Source organism: Thermobia domestica, chromosome 1, assembly GCF_964235325.1.
Source record: "Thermobia domestica chromosome 1, izTheDome1.hap1.1, whole genome shotgun sequence".
In the NCBI taxonomy this organism is placed as follows: domain Eukaryota; kingdom Metazoa; phylum Arthropoda; class Insecta; order Zygentoma; family Lepismatidae; genus Thermobia; species Thermobia domestica.
The window spans coordinates 292,706,498-292,727,835 of NC_137454.1; the positions used below are offsets into that span (position 1 = coordinate 292,706,498).

General features: G+C 31.8%; 1 protein-coding gene across 3 annotated transcripts in view; it reads right to left on the bottom strand.

The window, feature by feature from the left end:
- Nucleotides 1–21,338, bottom strand: part of sv (paired box protein shaven) — a 390,766-nt gene that overhangs the window by 325,337 nt on the left and 44,091 nt on the right. For all 3 annotated transcript variants that reach the window (XM_081726726.1, XM_081726727.1, XM_081726737.1), the window contains exon 2: nucleotides 5,852–6,082. In XM_081726726.1, coding sequence (XP_081582852.1) covers nucleotides 5,852–5,954 — 103 coding nt within the window. In that variant the 5' untranslated portion in view covers nucleotides 5,955–6,082. The remainder of the gene's footprint in view (nucleotides 1–5,851; nucleotides 6,083–21,338) is intronic.

Genomic DNA, 21,338 nt, shown 5'->3' on the forward strand with positions numbered 1-21,338 from the left:
ATTTTTCATCATCGTTGTGTAGTGTTCACGTTCCTGTCCGCAAAGTACAACACTCCACATGAAATCTACATACTTTGTGTATATAAATGAAAGTGAATACGTTTGTGACTTCATAACTCTTGAACCATCAGACCGATCTCGAACAAATTTTCAACATAGATGAGGTTCTGATCTGGGATGGTTTTTAACATTGCACTTTGATGTTGCAACTTAAGGGAGGAGGAAGGGCAGATACGTAAAAATGATCGAAAATGACCGATATTAGTGCTGAATTCATAGTTTCTGGGGTCACTGAGACAAACAGTGACACTTCCGATGCCGTTTAAATCCAAATTCAGCCCCCATTATTTGTCCTAAGAGAGGATAGTGACATGCAAAAATAATTGAACATAACCAATATTAGTGTCGAATTTATAGTTTGTGGGGTCCCTAAGTTGATTGGTGACAGTTTTGGTTTCCTTTATGTACAAAATGAAACGTATTCTTCCCGTGCGAAGAACGAGCATTCTGCTAGCATTAGATAAGTTTATGTATTTTGAAAAAGGAGAAATATCAAACCAAAACAAAATCAAATCAACCTAAGAATTACTGAAGTTAAGGTAAGTAATGATTCCAGTTATATCAAACAAACAGGATTGCAATCGTAACACAACTTTATTGTTCTCTCCAAGAGCAGAACAAAACACAATCAGAAACTGAATCATACAATCTCCGTATGTGATAAACATCTCTATTTTTTATTTCTTCTTTTACATTTTTTTTACACTAAGGCAATCAAACATTTGTTTTTTTAAAGACTCTTTCAGTGCACATGCGTGTCATTGCACAACAAATACTGAAATATTATTCATGTTGTTCTCCCTACAAGAGGTAATAAGAGTCTTTGTGTGCAACGTAGTCGAAGGAATAAAGGGTAATTTGCTAAGCTGAATAGTTTGTATATGCTTTTATTCATGCACACTTTCTTAAACAGTTTCTGGAGAACAAGAATACAACATTTGAATTCCCTCTGGACATTGCAATCCTACTCTTTAGGAGAGAATAGATAACAAAAAAAAGCCTATATAAACTACCATCAAGTTGACTGTCAAATTGTAAGAGATATAACAAAAGATGCGAAGTGCAGTTAAATGGGTTTCTCTTTATATATATATGTATGTAAAGATAGAAATTCAAACACGGGGGCGACCAGAAGAGTGAAAATGCTGGAAGCAAATAGAAACAGAATCAGAAGGAACAAAAGAAGATAGAAAAAATCTCATTGAGGTGTACAACAGAGAGCGGAGATTATTGTTGTATACACGATAAGGTGATGGATGGTTTTATTGGGTCTTACTATCTATTTGAGGCAACTAGATTTATATCTGGACGCCCACAAAAGTTGTTGTGTGTAGGTGACTACTCCAGCTACTCTATATTCTTGATAGTGTATGTAAATTTGTCCTGCAAGAATATATATATATATATATATATATATATATATATATATATATATATATATATAGATAGATAGATAGATAGATAGATAGATAGATAGATAAATAGATATACTATTAATAAGTATTAATGAAAACATATACTAATTTTTATTTGACTGAATTATTTATTTATTTAGAATAACAAAATGGAGAAGAATAATTTTGACGCGAAGTTAGTTTGTGAGTACATTTGTTTATTCGTAGGCAAACAGAAAGTACGATTTGTATTTGTAATAATATTCGAGGAACAATATTAAAGTTTCTTATAGCTCGTGGTAATGACAGTAAAAACTGGTATCTCAAAAACTGGCCAATTTAGGTTAGAGAATTTACTGTAAGAACTAGCAAACTGCATGGTGAAATTGTTGCGTTATTGATCAATATTACTTAATATATTGAATTGCAAATAATGTCAAAAAATTGTTATTATTAGTTACTATGAAGTATCCTATAGTAAATTTTAAAACTAGATATTGTGAAGAAAACTATTATGTAGAATTATTAGTAATATGTATTTCAGAAAGAATAAACAAAATTAAGTGAATACAACGGAAAAGCAATAAGAAGATATGAAAAAAACTTGAGGATGAAGTATATTGGAGACAAAGACAGAACAATTAACTAATTAGGATATTGCTTCAAAACACATTTTTCAAGAAGGGACGTGATACTGTAGAAAATGTGATGAAAGAAGAAAGACGAAGGGAAAGAAAGTGACTGCAATTGATATGCGCTAAACATACTCAAGTTGTTAATTTCTACGAATTTCTTTTTAAAGTGTACAGTGGTCCATGGTCATAGAAATTTGTCAATTCCAGCCAGTGGTTTATCAGTGATAGAATAATGCTTGTTTCAATGATCAACTATGGAGGAGGACTGGATAGGTTTATTCAGTTAATATGCTTGAGTTAGTTTGCAGATTAGAAATAAAAGTTATTTAATATTTATCAGCCAGACAAAGTAATACTACGATGTTGATTCTGTAACGATTCACATTCTGCATTTTTTGCAGCACATTATATTCTGTTATTAATGTCAAGGTAATACTCTCAAAGGTCAATGACTTGAGCTGAATTCTTGTTTTTACTTGGTAATAAGACATTACTTTATGGTCTACAGCTATCAATAAGGTTCGTGGTGAAAACTTCCTTCACTTCATCTTTATATTTATGACAATTAGAAGTAGAAAGCACTGTCAATTCAGTTAGGATTATACAAATTTTTCTTAATGAAATATCAAATGATAATAAAAACTAATGTAGTTGTCCTTCCAGGAAATAGACAGGTTGTTAATGTATTTGTTGGGAGGTTTCAAACTGACACATTGTCCACCAAGAGAACTCATTAATACTATCATAATGAAAAATAATTACTTGTCATAAAATGCTTTGTCTTAATTCGACAAAGCTGCCGAAATTTCTCGCTACGGCAAGAGTTACTATATATATATATATATATATAGTCATCTAAAAATAAATGCTAGGAAAAACAGGATGATTTTAAAGAATATTTAGCTAGCCCATTTATGGAATGTTCATAAAATCAATTATGAAGAACATTAATAGCTTTCAAACGAGAGTTCATACTATGACTACGTAAGGTAAATACAGTGTAATACTCTAAAAGGTATTTTAGAAGAATGGTATAGGCGACTACTGGGTCAAGTAGGAGAAAATAGCGTTTTTCATTCGGGACAGGCCGAGTTGATCCATGCATGTATATGGCACATACAGGAGGAAATTTTCCTATACGCATAGTAATGTAATCAGCACCATCTGCGGCACCCTTAATTCCTTAGGTCTCCTCACATACCTATCTTACAAAGGGTAGGTGAACTTCTGAACCGCTTTGAATACGGGTACAACGGGAAATAAATCGACCGTCACTAGGAATCGAATTCGAGCCGTCTGGTTGATAGATAGACGCAATATAATCTAGCTACAGTGGCTCTGCCCATTAGGTAGCATTGATTATTAATACTTATAGAAGATTTTTAAAAATAAGTATTTAATGAATTATTAATAGTTTCGGAAATATTGAGGTTTGAATATGGCACTGAAAATTGATGTACTTGCTTGGAATATGTTACTCGGTAGTATGACACTGTTTATTTGGAAGAAATTATAGTGGCACTGCTATTTCTTAAGATGTTCAATTTTTAATTGTCCACAAGAGTTTTTTTTTAACATTTCACACACAAATTTTACAATTATTTGGTACCTGTAGAGGGTTGAGCACGTACATAAGGCCTGATTCAATTTATTTGTTTATTACTGTTCTAGGCATCAACGTGACCAAGAAAATCGAAGATATCGCCCACTCAAAGGTCTACAAGAAAGAAAGGTAACAAGGAAACTTGCCGAAAGACCGCCTGTATATCTGATTATACCTCAAGAACCATTAAAGACAAATCAATCACCTAAACGTCATTTTACTAGAAAAAGACGGTATTTCGTAATTTTTGTTAGCTTCTCGAAAAAGAGTAAAAATAAAACGGTATCCATATCATAGAAACAATTGATTAATTGTACAGGATAACAATAGCAATGTGAATCCATAATTGTGAAATAATATTTTAGCAAAGTGCATTTCAGTCTAAAAACCAGAAATTTTATAAAAGCATGAAGTAAACATGTCTTTTTTTTTAAACTTTTAAGAGATTTGTTAAATCAAATTCCCCAACTTTTATGGCCAATAACTCAAAGAAAAGGATCTCTACTTAATCACATTTGGAATTGAGATAGATCTTAACAAGCTTAGTAGGTGTGCGAAATATTATTGTGTGCATGTTTTTGGTTCCCGAGTTACTGGTAATCAAAATTGCTGTTTGGGCTTAGTTAAAAGACAAACTCAAGCCCTAACTTTGATGGTCAATAACTCGGAAACCAAAAACATACAAACAATAATATTTTCTTACATGTATTTTCATATAAGTTCATCAAGGTCAATCACCATTAAAAATTTGATCAAGATCTATTTAGTTTCACCGATCATATATGATATATACTACTTTTTGTGATTGATTTAAAGAAAAAGATCTAATGAGGGACGAATTGAAGGCCAATAAAGAATGTAGATTATTATTTTCTAGGTCAATTGACAAAACTGCCAATTATGTTGATAGTTTGCATCTTGTTCCTTTAGAACCATATGAAATCAGTGAAGGCCAAATAATTTAATTTCAGAGTAGGCAACAGCTTAATCATGGTATCAGAGATTCTAGAATATAATTAATTTCTTTCAAGAGTACGTTTAATTTTATATTTAAATTTTCAAATTAACGTTACCTGTTATAATATTCAATTGAAAATATTCACGTAACTTTCTTAATAATGAATCAGAGGGATGAGACACACATATTTATTTTAAATCTTTCAATTTCGGGAAATAACTATATCAAAATATAAGCGCATTTTTAATATCCACTCAGTGAATACAATGACACAATGAAATCCACTAAAAATTGTCTCTTCTTTTCCATGTGACTGGTTTATTTCCAGAACATTCCATTTGTTTTCACGAAGTCACTTATATTTTCTGCTTTATATGATCAACTAAACGGAGAATTTAAGGCTGCTTTAGTTGCGATGACATTCGTTTTAATTTCATACAAAAAAATCTTAATAGTGAAAAATGAAGAAGTGCATTGAACATTTATAATTGTGTAAAGTTGAAATTTGTGCTCATTATTATTTATGTAGCTGCTTCTAAAAGAGTAACTAAATTTAAGGTGAAAGCTACTAAACAATATACAGTATAACTAAAGAGTGTTATCGCTGTGCATTCCTCATGCATATATTTATTGCATGCAACAAGGTACTAAAACATGCAAACTAATAAATTACAGTATTCAATAAATCCACATGCAGATATAAAGTAAGTACATTTTACGTCTGTTTATATTATTTGTTATTGTTTTATTCAAGCAGTCAAATAAAAAAATCAGGAAGTACTCATGCTACATGAAATTTTAATACATATTGTCAAATATTCTTTGGTTTGTACACTCAAAAAATATAAAGCTGTTTAAAAACATTTTTACTATCATTATATGAAAGTAAAGTTTGATATATTGTATAATCTACATAAATGATTCAAGAAAAAGAATAAAAACTATATTGCAACTATTAATTTCTGAACAATTTTCATTAGAAATTTGATTATGAAACTATCTTATAAACTAATATTGATAAAGAATTCCAAATTTACTAACTTAGGTTTTAAATCTTAGAAACATAAATGCAGTTAATTAACACTTTGATATACAGTAAATATGAACAAACTGTATTATACATGCAAGCTCTACAAAATGTAATACAAACAGACGCAAAGTGCAAGAAGTTACTCTATTAAATTATTGTCAAAGTACTTACGCTTCTTCTTGGGCTCCTCCTGTGTCATGGAATGCATCATGGACGCCTGCGTCATTGTAGCCTGTGGATGTACAGGAGGCGGCGGTAATTCCATGCTAATCATAGGGGAGGTTCGGCTGGGCGACGTCGGGGCATTCAATACGGTAAAGAAATCCACCCTCGATGAATGCACTCCACTTTTGGGTGCTAAACCCACCTCTTAGCCTTTTTCTGACCGAATCACCGTCTTGCCTGCAAAGAAAAATACACTTAATTGAATCATGCGCGTAAGTTAAAAAAAAAGTTATAACAACTGCAATAATATAATGCGATAAGAATACTAAACAGAACAGAGTAATAATGGTAGACAATTATGTAATTGAAAATCCAATACAAAATATTGAACTTTGAGTTCACTCTTTCACATATTTCTTGATTAGTAAACTTATGCAATAAGTACATAATTTTCAGAAGGAAGAAAAGAAAACAGCAAATCATATCGGTTCTTAAATGTCAATTCCTATAGAGGAGCCATCAAGAGACGGTCCTTGATGTTTCTTACCAAGTGCAGAGAAAAAATGGAAGCCCTACTTTAGTGCTAGTGTTACCAATCACAATCACACTGTTTTTACACCATTAAGAAAAGTGGCATTATAGATGCACCGAAAAAGCCTCGACGTATGAGTAGTGGCAACGCCGGTGCTAGCTGTCACAGACCTTCTCTTACTGACTCTTCTATAGTTTTCGTTCTCTAATTTTTAGTCAGTAAACAATTGGGCTTACCAAAAATGTTTATGTACAAAATCTCATTATTAAAGTTAGCAAACAAAGAATAGTGCAAAACGATGTTTAGCAGAGCAAATGGCAATTACAGTTGAACCATTTATTCTATATTATAGGTAGTTGAAAGACATGTGAGATTAACTAATCTGATTAAGTAATAGGTAGAATGTAATTGTCAGAAGAAAGGTTAAATATTGAGGAAACGTTTTACACCTTAATGCCCACTCCAATGTCTACAGAAGTATATGGTGCAATACAGACTTAACACGATATTGTAAATACAGATGTAAGTACTCAACAAACAAGCCTCAGCCTCTCCTTCGAAAACAACATAAGGCACAGCCCCCGAACAGATACTAATACTAAAGTAGTAACAAGAAAAAATTTCTAATGAAGCTTAACTATTCCTATTGAACCATAATTACATAAATCGGAGAATAGAAGAAACACCTGATAGAAAAAGCAGATATTGTATGTCCACTCATTACTCACAAATAAAATCTTTTCTATCTTAGCAAATAATTTAACTTGAATATTATCGTATGCAAGTGAAAAGGTGTGAATAACAGTAATTAAAATGTTTTAAAAAAATTGGTTCATAAATGATGAAAACGCTCTCAATGATTTGAATATTTTTTTTAGAAAAATAAAAGAACGTCGGAAAAAATTTACAAATTTGTCGTAAGAGTTTTCTTTCTGAAGGCAAGCACATCATTATTTGATATGTTCTGAACATTATTTGACATTTACATACTTCATTCATTGTCTTAGACACACACACACAGCTCACTATGAGATGGCAAAATTTGTTGTTCTTTTGTGAAAATATTATTGAGTCACGAAAAGGCTGAAGTACTTAATTCGTCTCAGAAATTCATACAATTTGTTAGAAAATAAAGCATATGATTGTCATGTAATCTAATAAAATTTTTAGCTCATTCATGAATTGAATTTTCTCCCAACAAAAAAATATTTTTCATCATTTGATATCTTCGCCCATGTTCATGACATCACCACTAGATGTCTAACAATATTTCTTTTTCTCCAATCAATTTTAGTCACGAACATATTTCACAATCATATCTTTCACGAAAAAAAAAGAAAGAAAGAAAAAACTTCGAGACACTTACGTTATAGTGCATTTCGAATGAAATTTATTTCCCTTTTTTTTATATGTAAGTATGTACCTTTGCCGTTTATGGAATAAGAAATTTTATTATTACTTAACTGAATAAGTATTTTGAACCTTAATGACACTTCCATTCTTAAATTTCTCCAAGAAGATGTTACATTGTTTCCCCCCCTTTTTTTTGCATAATGGTTTTTTTCCTTCCCTTTTGGTGAAATATCCGTTATAAGCCTAAGGTTATAACAAAATTATAAAACGTCTATTTACAGAACCACCCAAGGATAATCATAATAAAAAAGCATAAACAAACTACTACCTGCAATTTTTATGTCCATTTTGATGCCTGTTTGTGAGAGATTTCAACGCGTGGATGGAAGACACACCCAACAACGTAAAGAAAGAGAGAACATGCAGAGATCATGAGTGAAGAATTCCCTTTGTAAGTGGAGATACAAGAAGTGGAAATATTGCAATGAGAGGGAAAAAACAAATTAAACGAAGGAAGATTTTTATTTGATCGTTAAGGTAAGGTCATGATGTACAACTTATATGAAACCTGTAAGAAGGAATGGTAGAAAAAGAAAAAAAGCGGAAAAAGTTGTTTGTTCCATTCCGGAATGGGTGATATGTAGCTAACCGTTTTCAAAAAGAGTTTGTTTCTACTGAGGCCGGCCACCTTCTGTGGAATCCTGCTGGGTGATTCTGCCTACGCCCTATATATATACTTCTAATGTATAGTAAAGAAATCTGTAGGTTTTCGAACAACTTTCACGATCTCAAATATACATAAAGGTAAAGTGATATAGTCAAGAAGACAGATTGTGTGTTGTGAGAGAGTGATTGCATGAGAAGAAGAAAGAGAGAGAGAGAGAGACAAAGATTGAAAGAAATTAGTGTTACGCATAAGAACGCCTACTCAAGTATTTATAAATCTGGTTTTGAAATGCAGTTAACACGTGGTCATACCAAGAAAGCAAGTCTTTAAAATCCAATATTCTCTCAACTACTACACGTTTCATTAGAGTTACACAATACTTGTCACGATAAAATTTTATTTCCCTTTCGAATTAAAAATGTCCTCTGCTCTTCAGAAAAGCATTTTAGTAATAATCGATTGATACAATTACAATATGATATACACGAAACTAAGAAAATTCTAAAGCCCTTAACATAGTAAGTGCAGTATTTCGCTGTCATTAGCACGAAACCTTCAGTTCAAGTTTTCTTTTAAAATACAAAATAAAATTGACTAAAACAAGTATCATGGGTAAGTATATGGAACACTTGATTTCAAAATGATTTCCCTCGTTGTCAAATAAATGTGACAAATCCAATAATGATTAAAGGTTTCGTCGAATGAAAGTCGTGGAAGAAAACAGAACATAAAAAATTTAGACATAATATTGACAACACAAACTCACATGGCCTGTAGTTGAATCAGGGACTATTCGTACCAGACGTACTAAAGTATATTAAAACCGTTAGTAGTAAATATAAATTAGGAATTTCTGTTAGAAAGTATATATACACACCATTGGACACTTTAGAGAGTAATAAACAGTTCGGTTTAATTCAACGTCTGATAACCCGAGTCAAATTACGAAAATATTTGGGCTTATCAATGGAATGAAAAGAAAGAATGTTTAGGAACACCAACTAATATATATTGCAAAAAATTTTCAAGTTATCAAAAGAACTACTTAATATGTTGACAGAGTTGATATTTTTTCCTGATTTATTAATTTTGTTTTTAAATAACTGACTAAAAGCTAGATAAGAACCACACTAAGAGCTAGATAAGATTGATTGAAACCACAATATTAACGTATTTTTCTATGTTTTCCCATTTGCTAATTTTAGTGACATTATTATGTTGCTAGTATCAACTAGAGTGTACTTATATTCTCAATTAATTTCTGGACCTCAAAAACGTTTAGAAAGTGCTCCTCTTGAGAGAGTAATTTGACGTATCGGCATCTTCAAAAGAGAAGATATTTGCTGAATCATATTCACAGTGGTAGGCAGTTGTCGATTGTCTCAAACAATGTCTGATTGTCTCTTATGATTTTGATAGCTCCGTTAATCCTTCCTTCCTTTGTTTACCTACACAAAAAGAAAAGGAGAAGAGAACGAAGTAGACTTTTGAGAGCAGGGGGAAAAATTAGTTTGACATGTTGAAACATTTTGTTGCATGACCACGGATGACTGGTTGCAGAAAGCACATTTCAGAAGCTAATGATTTCTCTCTCTTTCTTCCTTCACATTATATACACAGTAAAACTTATTATATTGGTCATCACTCTTTCATTAATATGTGACCAAATTAAATAAGTGGCCAAGTAGGCAGAATGTAAGTAGTAACGGTAATTATGCAATAACTATCGAGATGATCCAATCAAGTTAAGTGGCCACGACATTATTAAGTCCTATGCTATATAGACCAAGTTGGATATAAAATATTACTTAGGATAGTATTTCAAATTGAAGGTTATTTCAATGTTCTGCTTAAACACAACTAAATCTTTGAATTTAACGTCCCACAATTACGCCCTTTAGGCTAAGAATTGGTGGAATGATATAGTGAGAGGAAACGGGAGTACCCCGAGAAAACTCAGGAGCACGATGTTGTCCACCAATAATTTACTTGGCCAGGGATCGAACCAAAGATCCTACCCATCAGAGGTTAGCGCTCTACCACTGAGCCACCGTGCTTTCCTTAATATTCTTCTTGAGTCACACATCTATTGATTTTGTCATATATTGCATTTTCGCTTAAATATAGAGCTATAGAGGAAAACTTTACTTCAGAGTTTAAATAGAGTAACTCATAAAGCAGTATTGATTATTTGGAATCTAATACTTCTTTTTCACGATATAAGACGTCGATTTAATATGGTTTAATGTAGGTTCCAGTTTTGACGTAGAGTCCGAACCGCATATATTCTATACAGGAATAGAACCACTATCTCTCGTAAGAAAAAATGAATCCTAATCGTTTGACCATGAGTGAACTTTATCAGTTGAATAAGTAAATAAACTGACCATATGAAAACATTTGGTCGGTAAGTTGAGCGATGTAGGGTCAGAACTGGCTCTCATACCTTTATATCTAAGTTTTTAGAAAGAGCATTACTGGCTGTTAATTCATGAAAATCCCCAATTGCCTCATCACGCTGAACTAACAAAGAACATTTCATATTCTCTTAAGGAATCTAACCCAGGAATTCGTCCACTAAAGGTAACATGCTAACGTTTCAAAAATAGCGTAGAAAATTAAGTATACATTATACTAAATTCAATTAAGGATAAACATGATTTACTATTGACTTCATATATAGTTAATTTTATTTAATCAATCATTCTTAACATTACAAGAATCTATTTTGTAATCACCCTGTATATATATGTATGCATGAAAAAGAAGAAATGTTTCAGTCTATCCTCTTAATAATACCTTTTAGAAAAAGTACAAAGAAATACAAAAAAAGCAACGAGAAACGTAGGTTTGAGAATTTTAGACGCTGCACCATAGGAAGTGATGATAGCTATTTAGCATACCTAAGCATGCATATTACATTCAGTACCAGAAGATGTTTTCGACTTTAAAAAACTCAGGCAATAACTTGTGGGTAAATAAGCGGCTTCGAATGCACGAGCAATTACCAAAGTACCTCCTCCTGGTGATCCAAAAGCGCTGATGGGATCAAAAGCAGAATTTATTATGTTGTTTATGAACAAAACAAAAAGGAAGAAAACGAGAAAGCTATTGGTCAGCTGATATTATAGGAATTTGCGTTTAAAACAAGAAGGAAAAGTGCGTGGTTCTTTGTCTTGTAACACATATAAGTAAAACACATGCAATAATGATAATGGTTGCAAACAAGAGGAAGATTAGAAGTCAAAAAAGAAAAAAAAGAAAGCAATGGTCCTCATTGTAACTACAATAAGAATTAACGTTAAGAGCTCACTGATAGATGAATACTGATTATCTTTAGCTGTACTTAAGCATTACGTATTTGCTTGTGTTAGGAAAGATGTTTAAAGCTGTAGACAACAGCATGAACTGATTACTAAAGAAAATAAAGAAGATAGGATGGATATATGGGCAAAACAAGAAGCAAAATAACTATTCACAATGAATAAAATTTACGAACATTATAAAACTTTGGCTTGTTTCTTTTTTTCTTCTATTATGATCAACCTCAGGGCAGCCATTGTGTTTCCTTCTTTTCTACTATGCATTACAAAGTATTATGTTCTCTCTCTCTCCCACTCTGTAACTACTTCTCAACTGATGCTTAATTTTGTTCAATTTTGGTCGTAAAAGCGCATAAGAGATCACAAACTCTCATGTACTCTTGTTTTGCTAAATAGCAACACATAACGATATACTTACTTGCAGAAAAGCATGCACTACATACGTTAAAGTTAACTGGTGGTTATACAGTACAAATTAGAGCTGTTGGAAAATTTCATATTATACATGAAAAGTTTACACAAAACACATTTCTTTTACACGCGTACATAAGTGAAATAACTCTTAATTTTTTTATTTACACTATTTGGTTTTTAAAAATGAATATATTCTACAAGAGAAACAAGCTTATTCATGACAAAGAATAAAGTTATTTTATAAATACAATCTGTAGAGACTTCATAACTGGCTTCAGAGAAAAGTTTACGAGGAAAGCCACTGCATATACACTTTTAAACAATAACTCCCGTTAAAAAGTTCACAATTTACTTTTAAAAACAATTTTTTCCTCAAATATTTGAGAATGATTTTTTCACTTTTTGAAGTTTACTTGCTCATGAAAGAAAATGTCAAAATTTCATTTTTAAGAAGATATTTTTATTTTGTACGGGGAAGAAAAGTTTTCCCGAATTAAAAAAAGTATTTTAACAGTATAGTAGGGAACCCAGTGAAATATTTTAAAATTAAATATATATTAACAGTAAGTATTGTTTGGTTTTAAACATAACGAACCTATGTTATTATTTAAATTGATTTTCTCTTTTAAACATTATAAAAACATAAGACAAACACAGAATAACATTTGTACAGTTGGTAAGGAACTGAGTTGAAGTTAATACCCGTTCAGTATCACTTTCCCTATTTTTCTTTCAGTATAAACTATTATAGTTTAAAGACTTTGCGAAAACCTAGATATATAAAATTAGTCAAAATTTATCCAAACATCCGTTTACAAAACAAAACTTTTGAAATGATAGAGCATTCTTACTTAATTGAAAATGACACAGTCCTTTCAGTCAAAATATATGTATGTTTTAAACTGATTTGTATTTTAGAAACTGAACCTTTTTGACGCATTATCAAACCTAAAATCAATCCACAAATGACACAGTAAATGTATTGCAAAGTGCAATGTTCGGCTTATACAAATTTTGTCATTTTCCATTTGATGTAATTAACAGATCTTATACGTGTATATGTTTGTGCATTAGCAGCTAATAGTGGTAATCATCTTCCAGTGTAGCTTCATAACGAAGTTATTAGCCACATGTTGCCACAGTGAATGGATGACTGATACGAAAGGTCAACAGAAATATTTCAAAGAAAATTCTTCTGATGGATTTTGACCTTTCCCTACTGAATGTTTTGGTTCATCAGCCCTCCGCTGCGAAACGAACAACGAGAAAAAACTTGTACAATACGCTGACCATCTGACGTTACACAGATATTTCAACAGGGTTGCCAATTTGACAAATTACAAAAGTTATGAATAATAGCTAATTTTTAGATGATTTCGATCTATTGTTATTAATTATTACAAATAAAGATTTAATAAATTATAGCGAAATTTCAATACCATAATTAATATGTTTGGTCACAAACATAATTCGATTTTAAGGTTAGCTGTTACTTAACTGAAAATTGTTTGAAATAATTAAAGTGCACGCGTTACTAGAAGAATTAGAACCACATTCTTAGAACGATGTGGAATTCTAATACGAAACCTTTATTAATAAACAATAGCAAAGTAATACTCCAAAAACGCTTCGAACTAATACTTCAAAAGTTATTATTAGTTCTATCAAACCAAACAAGAATTGGATTATTTAAAATATGTGACAGCTTTAACTGAAATCACCTTAATAGTTTTCTTGAAATCTATTTATATTTTATTTAGATTATAAAGATATTTACATTAATATTCAATTGTCTATTATATATAGGCCTACATGTGCAATTAAGCATACTAAGTTTGAAAACAATTTAAAAAGTTCAACAAATACAAATGCAGAAACCACCAACATTTTAGTCTAAAACGATCACTTAGAATGTATCTCCTCTTGGCTATTGTTATTGTCGGTAGTCCGCACTAGGATTTGGAATAAGTTTGTCGGACCGCAACTTTCTGTTTTGGTTATCTTTTTTAAAGTACTATAACATTAATATAAAATGTGTAGATACTCTTGATTTTGCAACAAATGATATCTCATTTTCTTCAATCACTTTTGATTTACTTCAGAGGCATTTTACTGTAATGTATAATGTTCTCTTTTACGACATAGAACTATTACACTTCAGAGCATCGCAAGTAATATTGGCCTGCGGAACTCAAATTGGACACTTCTGGACACCTCTCAAAATTCAATAAAATCAAGAGATCCATGAAAAATATATCTAAATACAACTTAATTTCAATTAGCATTAGAATTTGACTTTTTTAAATTATATTTTTGATACTTAAGCCAAGTTATACATTCATGATATGGATGATAATTGAAACGCTGAGTTCGAAAACCATCGTAGCTAATTTGAGAGGAGTGGCAAACAAAACTAAATTAATCAATATGTATCTGATATTTAGGGATATTTTTATTTTTGGAAAGTAGAAAAATGCCAGTTCTACGGTCCGAAAATCAAAGCAGCCCTATATGTCATATTGATTAATTTAGTTTTGTTTGTCACTTCTCTCAAATTAGCTTCGATGGAGATAACTGGTTCGCGAACTCAACGATTCAATTGTATTTGAATGCAAAAACTTGATAGATGAGCAGTAATGAAATGTTTTTAAATACTCCGATGTGCTAAATTACACCGTACATTACTGTTTTCTACTCTTGGTGTTTCTCAATAGTACCTTCAAGATACTCAAAGCCCACTAAATTCAATGTTAGTGCTTCGTACAAATGTAAAATATGTATTAAAAGTAAAAAAAGTAGTTCTACGTTTGATTATCTAAACATGACTTAAATAAGATAAAGTGGAAGTGTTTAAAAAGAAACATTTTACAGTTTTCCTCTTCTAGTAAGAAATTATCTCAGTTGTGAGCATCTATCTTTACTTAATTGAGGAGTAGAACCTGGGTCAAGATTTATCTTATAAGCATTTTAGTGATAAAGGTTTTACACATCGTAATGATATATATATATATATATATATATATATATATATATATATATATATATATATATATATATATATATATATATATATATATATATATATATATAAGTAGTAGACCTATAATTTGACGATAATTTATCCTCATTCCATACACATTAATGTTTTGTTTCGCAGGAATCAAAATCAAAATTTATTTGAAAGAAATGAAATCTTGAGTTTAACGTCCGACGGTTATGCCTGTTAGGCTAAGGGAGGCGATGATCAAAGCAAGTGAATGATAACGGAAAAATTGGTGAAATGAGAAAGTGAAAGGAAACGAGAGTACTCCAAGAAAACCCACGAGCACGATGTTGTCCACCACAAACCTATTTGGCAAGGGATCGAACCAAGGACTTCACACAGGAGAGATAAGCGCCCTTATTTGAAAGAAATGCATAATACATACATTTTAATATATATTTAAAAATAAACTACAAAATGAAATATCCACATAGCTAACATTCCAAAGATTGTAGTGTTACATTGAAATAGTGCCTGCATTGGCATAGCAAATCCATTGTTCATTTTTCTTATTCTTTTTTATTCTTCGTAACTCCCACTGAACACAAGCTATAAATCTTTCTTTCCATACATCATGAGGTACAAGTCAGCACATTTAGTCCATGCCCAAGTTTGTACAGAAGACAGACTTCAACTATGTAGAGGTATATATTGGTATATGTATTTTGATTTTCCTCTCCCTTTCTCTTGCACACACATTATATATATAGTACAATCATGTGTTGTGGTATGTTAATTGTGGAAGAAAACGGTAGTAAACTAGCTGCAATGTTTTGTCAGTCTGGACATGGAATCACATAGTGACTAATATCACGGCCATCATCGTTGTCAGCAACGCGGCATCAAAACACTTAATCAAAAGCGGCCTTAGGGTATTCAAAGAGGACAATACTGCTGTGGAGTCTGAGTGGAATATTAAACTGCTCGTCAACCAGTGGGAAAATAACAAGGCTTTTAGTTATGTTCAAGATGGACGTTAAACACTTTTGGACTTTTGCCTCCTTAAAGCGCATTTACCATAGTTATTAAGAAATGGTTATGTTGAATATAAGAGTAAGAGAATAATAATGTCATTATAATGATAGAAGAATGATTAGAAAGCAATTACTTTTAATATTTTAAAATAATATCAAAGTGTCATTATTAATAATTTTTCCTAAAAATGTTAAAATGATTATATAATTATTCGATACAGATCTCCTTATTTATAAAATTGACAGAGGAATAGAATGTAATGATTAGTGTTCTTGCTTTCTTATCATGAGGTCCTAAGTTCTAATCCTGCCGCCACCCGTTTAAATAACTTTTTTTCCGAGAATTTTTCTCAAATTCCATCAAATTAATATTTGGTGATGTCTTTAAATATAAGCTGTAGCCAAGTGTGGTCCAAAAGTGTGGTTACACCCTAATAAGCAGCAAATACTTCAAAATACAACCAGAATATCATTGTAGGTGGATAATAGGGACGGAAGGAAATGTGTGAGGACATATCACAATGACGTCCGCCATCTTGAATTTTACGTAATTGTCTTGAATATGAACTATATCATGTGATATACCATTTTAATAGTAAGTTTTAGAGAAATTGAATGGTACAATTATTTTTGCCCTAGTACCAACTATTACGAAGTTACGACTGTTTCTTTGTTTCTATCATCACCGGTGACTTATTAGCAGAAGATGGTCTTCACGCATGCAGAGCGCATTGAGATCGTGTTGCTCTCTGGGAAACAAAGCACCACAATGATTGCAGATGGTTTTGACCGCCATCATCCCGAAAGGACTCCCATCAGCAATGGTAGTGTGTTCAAAGTACTGAAGAAATTTCAAGAAACCGGATCTGTGTCAAATCGACTGATATAGCACGAACGGATCTGTGTCGTACTGTAACAGTGCGTGGTTCTTGTCTTATGATTAACCTCTTTTGTTAGGGACACAACAAAGAAACAGTCATAGCTTAGTAATGGTTAGTGTTAGAGCAAAAATAATAGTGCCGTTCAATTTGTATATAAATTTGCCATAAAATAATATATCACATGCTATGGTATCCACTGAAGACACTTGCGTAAACTTCAAGCTTGTGGACGTCATTGTGATGTGTGCTCAAAAATTTCCTCCATCCCTATTCCCTGATTCCTCACCTACATTGTTGCTTTGGTTATATTTGCAGTGTTTACCACTCATTACGGTATTTCCTCACTTTTGGATCACCCTGTATGCATATCGTTTTCAAGTTATTCAATTGATTCAAGTGTCCAGAACTTTGAAAATACATAAACAATGGTAATATCATTGTTACTTGTCTACAGTTAAATGACCTCTTTATCTGTTTAACTAACTTCATAGGACATGTGCTTCATAGGACATATGAAATTGAAAAAAAAAAAATCCTGAGAACTATAAATTTGGTCCTCCATAATATTTTTGTTAATAAATTTTATTTTGTACCATTGAAATTGTACTTTTGATTAATAATTGTTCACCTTCAATACATTTTCGTACAGTTTCTCATATTTTTTTTAAAAAAAATAAAGATTAACCATACCACTGAAGCCAAAATTAAATAAAAGTTTGTTGTATAGAGAAGGTTATCAACTGATTGATGGTGAAGTTTGAAATCTTTGCTTGATGCAATGTACATGCAAGTATACGCAGCTGAAACGAAATAACATCTTTCAATAATATATTCGTACATTTTTAATATTCGTTTTTTAATATTGTCATAACAGACAATTTCCATATTTTAATAATGTATTATTTTGTTTTTTCTTTAAAAGAGGAAACTAGTTGTTAGTTTGGAAGAAAGAATGAAACTGACAGAACAAAACAACGTGAAAAAAGTGGAAACATTAAAGCTTAAAGAATCTGTCGTAATGGTATGTTGCGTAGTTTATGAAAGACAGACACTTAAAAAAGAGTAAGTCTTTCTTTGTTGGTCATATTGAGGTTTTACAGAGGTATTAAAGGTAGCTTTAAGTAAGTAAATCTGAGGAAGATTACACAAAACTGTGGTCTGTCTACATTTCCACCGTGAAATTATTGACCTCCTGCAGTACAAGCAGTTTGAACGTTCAGGGCAGGAAGTTCCCTACTTGTCTTGTCAACCCATAGAAAACAACGCAACGTTGAGAAAGGTTGGCTTCTCCGGTGTTTTTCTTCTTTGTCTCTTCGCTTTCTTTTGTTACTTAAATTGTTACTAACATTTATTTAACATTTTTCTCCCCTCCCACCATTTGTACATTTCATCATCTATTGAGAAATCTTAACAAAGGCTTTATTATCCTTAATTTTTGGAGGAAAGTTTTGACTGTAATATATGCGCTTAAATTTACAGTAATAAGCGTTACCTATCGTATGATGTAGTTCACAATTGACGTTAGTTAGATTTACTTAAATTTCATATTTTACAGTATTGAATACCTGCACTTTCTTAAGCAGCTTATTGGTCTATATGGAAAATTATTTTTCTGTTTTCTCCGAAATGACTTAGTTTTACTGATTTCTTTTCCAATTTCATTTAAATGTTATACGATATGAAAATTAAATTTTACTATGTATAATTTTAACATTTAGAAATAAAATTTAATTTAATTAGTATTAAACTTTTATATAACAGAAAATTCATGTTGAAAAAGTAACAGACATTTAATTTGACTTGAAGAAGAAGTCGCTAAAATCACGTAATTTAAATTCCAATCAATTTCGAAGAAAACGAAAAAGTAATTTCCTATATAATGCAAGGTTTTATACATGTTCCCAGTACCACGTACTGGCTGTAAACACATTTCAAACAACAACCACACAAAAAATACATTGTCAACCATTGCCAACGATCAGCAAATGACAAACCTTTAAGCAGTCAGCAACATGTTTGGATAAAAGAAGCCAAAACACCACAGAAGGCATTTATTTTTACCGATTGATCAGGTGGCCTAACTACTTAATAACATTAAACAACCATCCTTTGAGTCAAAAACTCAAACTCCTATTATTATGAATATAATCTCTCGTGGTCTTATCTTGTTTGAGTAATTTATCTGGTGACATGTTCTAGTCCATTAGGCTGAATGATCACTAGAATAGTGGCAAGGTAGTCCCAATTGTTTTTCCTTGAATTTCAAAAATTTCTATACAATTAAAAGTTAGAAAACTTTTGTTAAGGGGTTCGATTGATAATTTGGATTAAGGATGCCCCGTATACAAGAACTGAGTAGTAATGACTCTTGCATAGATATTCTCTCGGATTATAAATTAACCTTCACCTAAAATAGGGCATTCTGGCTTCTTACAGTATCAAAAAGTCAGATTTTTTAAAAATCAATATTGAAGATTCATATATAATATATTTTAATAGTGTTTCTACAAACAAGAACTTCAGATTTTTCGGCAGAGAGAAGGCGCGTACGCTAACCGTTTAGCCACGGAGGAGCTCCAGAGTTAGACAAAAGTTACAGCTGTGCCACTAAGTTTTGATCTCGGTAACTTGAAAATATACTTAGTTGGAAGCACTTTTCTTGAAGTAAAACTTATTCATATTGCTCTTAAGTAACTACCTATTTGAATGCATTGAGCGTCATTTATTATTATTATTATTATTATTTTTATTTTTACATACCACCGAACTACACTTTTCCTCTGTTATCGGTGGCTCTATACAGTCTAGAAATATATTTAGGCTAGTTTACAATTACTTCAAAGCTAAACGAAGACTATAATGTTTATTAATTTTTTTTTTACGGGTTGTTCCTGGTAACGTAAGAAGTGCCTACCTCTCTACCGCGCGAAGACATAGCTACAGTAATAGAAGATGGGAAGAGGTTGCAGCTGCGTTGATGGCTCCCTCTTTCACCACAGGGATTTCAGCATAACTTGAAAGAGATACAGATGCTTTCAAAGTTCAATGTTCTTTGTTATATACACTGCAGCTGATTGAACAAGTAATCACCTATGCAAACATATAGGGTGTGTAGTTAACCATCTTCTTAGCATACTCTTATAATTTGTTTACAATAAGTAAAAATCTTTTTACGAAGAAACAAAAAGACATCAATGGATGGATGGATATATCTTTTGGTGTCGGAAGAACGCATGGGAAAACGTTCGCAGTCAAGTTTACTGCTGGTGCTCACTGAAGAGGGTTAGGGGTTTTGTTTTGATACATTACGCGACAGAATCTCCTAATAGCAATCGTAGGTGGGTATACACCAGTAACATAACAAACTGAAATGAATTACGGAACAAACGTGGACAGTGCTTTCTTTCAGCTACTACAATCTCTCTCTCTCTGTTCCAACAACTATAATAAAACTTTCTAACAAGCACACTTATGGGTATATAGTATCAACAGTCAAGTCAAATTTGGTCTGCAGAATGTAAAGAGGCAAATTAATAAGGTAGTTAGTTGCTTGCTTACGGGTAAATAGGTAACAGCTTAAGTGTAGGCAAATATATCATTTAACCTTTCAAAACAAATAAAAAGGGTAATTTACTCTTTTGAGTGTTTGTCAATAATAATGTGAGAACAGTTTCCTTGGGTTATTTTAAGCGTTCACGAACCATCTGAAGTTTTGCATCATAATCATTATTACTCCTGTATTATGACTGTCTTTCGAGAGTTGCATATGTATTTCAAGTTGAGAAGAGAAATATTATTGAATTCTTATGAAATAAAATGAAACACTGTAGCCTTTATGGTCCGACGTTTTACTAGTCACTGCCACATGATGGTGTAACAAGTAGGATAGATTTCGGTCAGGATTTAGATGATATTCCAAAATTTCTTCACAGGTGTAAAGGAAACAATAAGAATATGTAAGAATAAACAGCAACGGATTATGAACAATATCACCTTGGAATATCTCATTTGAATATTAATATGATAATTTTGTGACTATAATTTAACATTTACATTTGTGTTTACTATACATGTACAACTTCAGCCTCCCCGCTAGTTTAATGGCTAACGCACATGCCTTTGATGTATGTGGTCTTAGGTATGGTTCCCGGATGAAATGGAAGCTAAACTTGAACAAAGTGTACAACTTCAGAAGACCTGAACTTAAGTTTTAAATCTTTCTTTTTCACGTAAAGACGCGTTTAGTATGAAATAAACAAGGATACTTTACAGCCAAGCAGCATTGTTAGATAAGTACAGTCAAGCA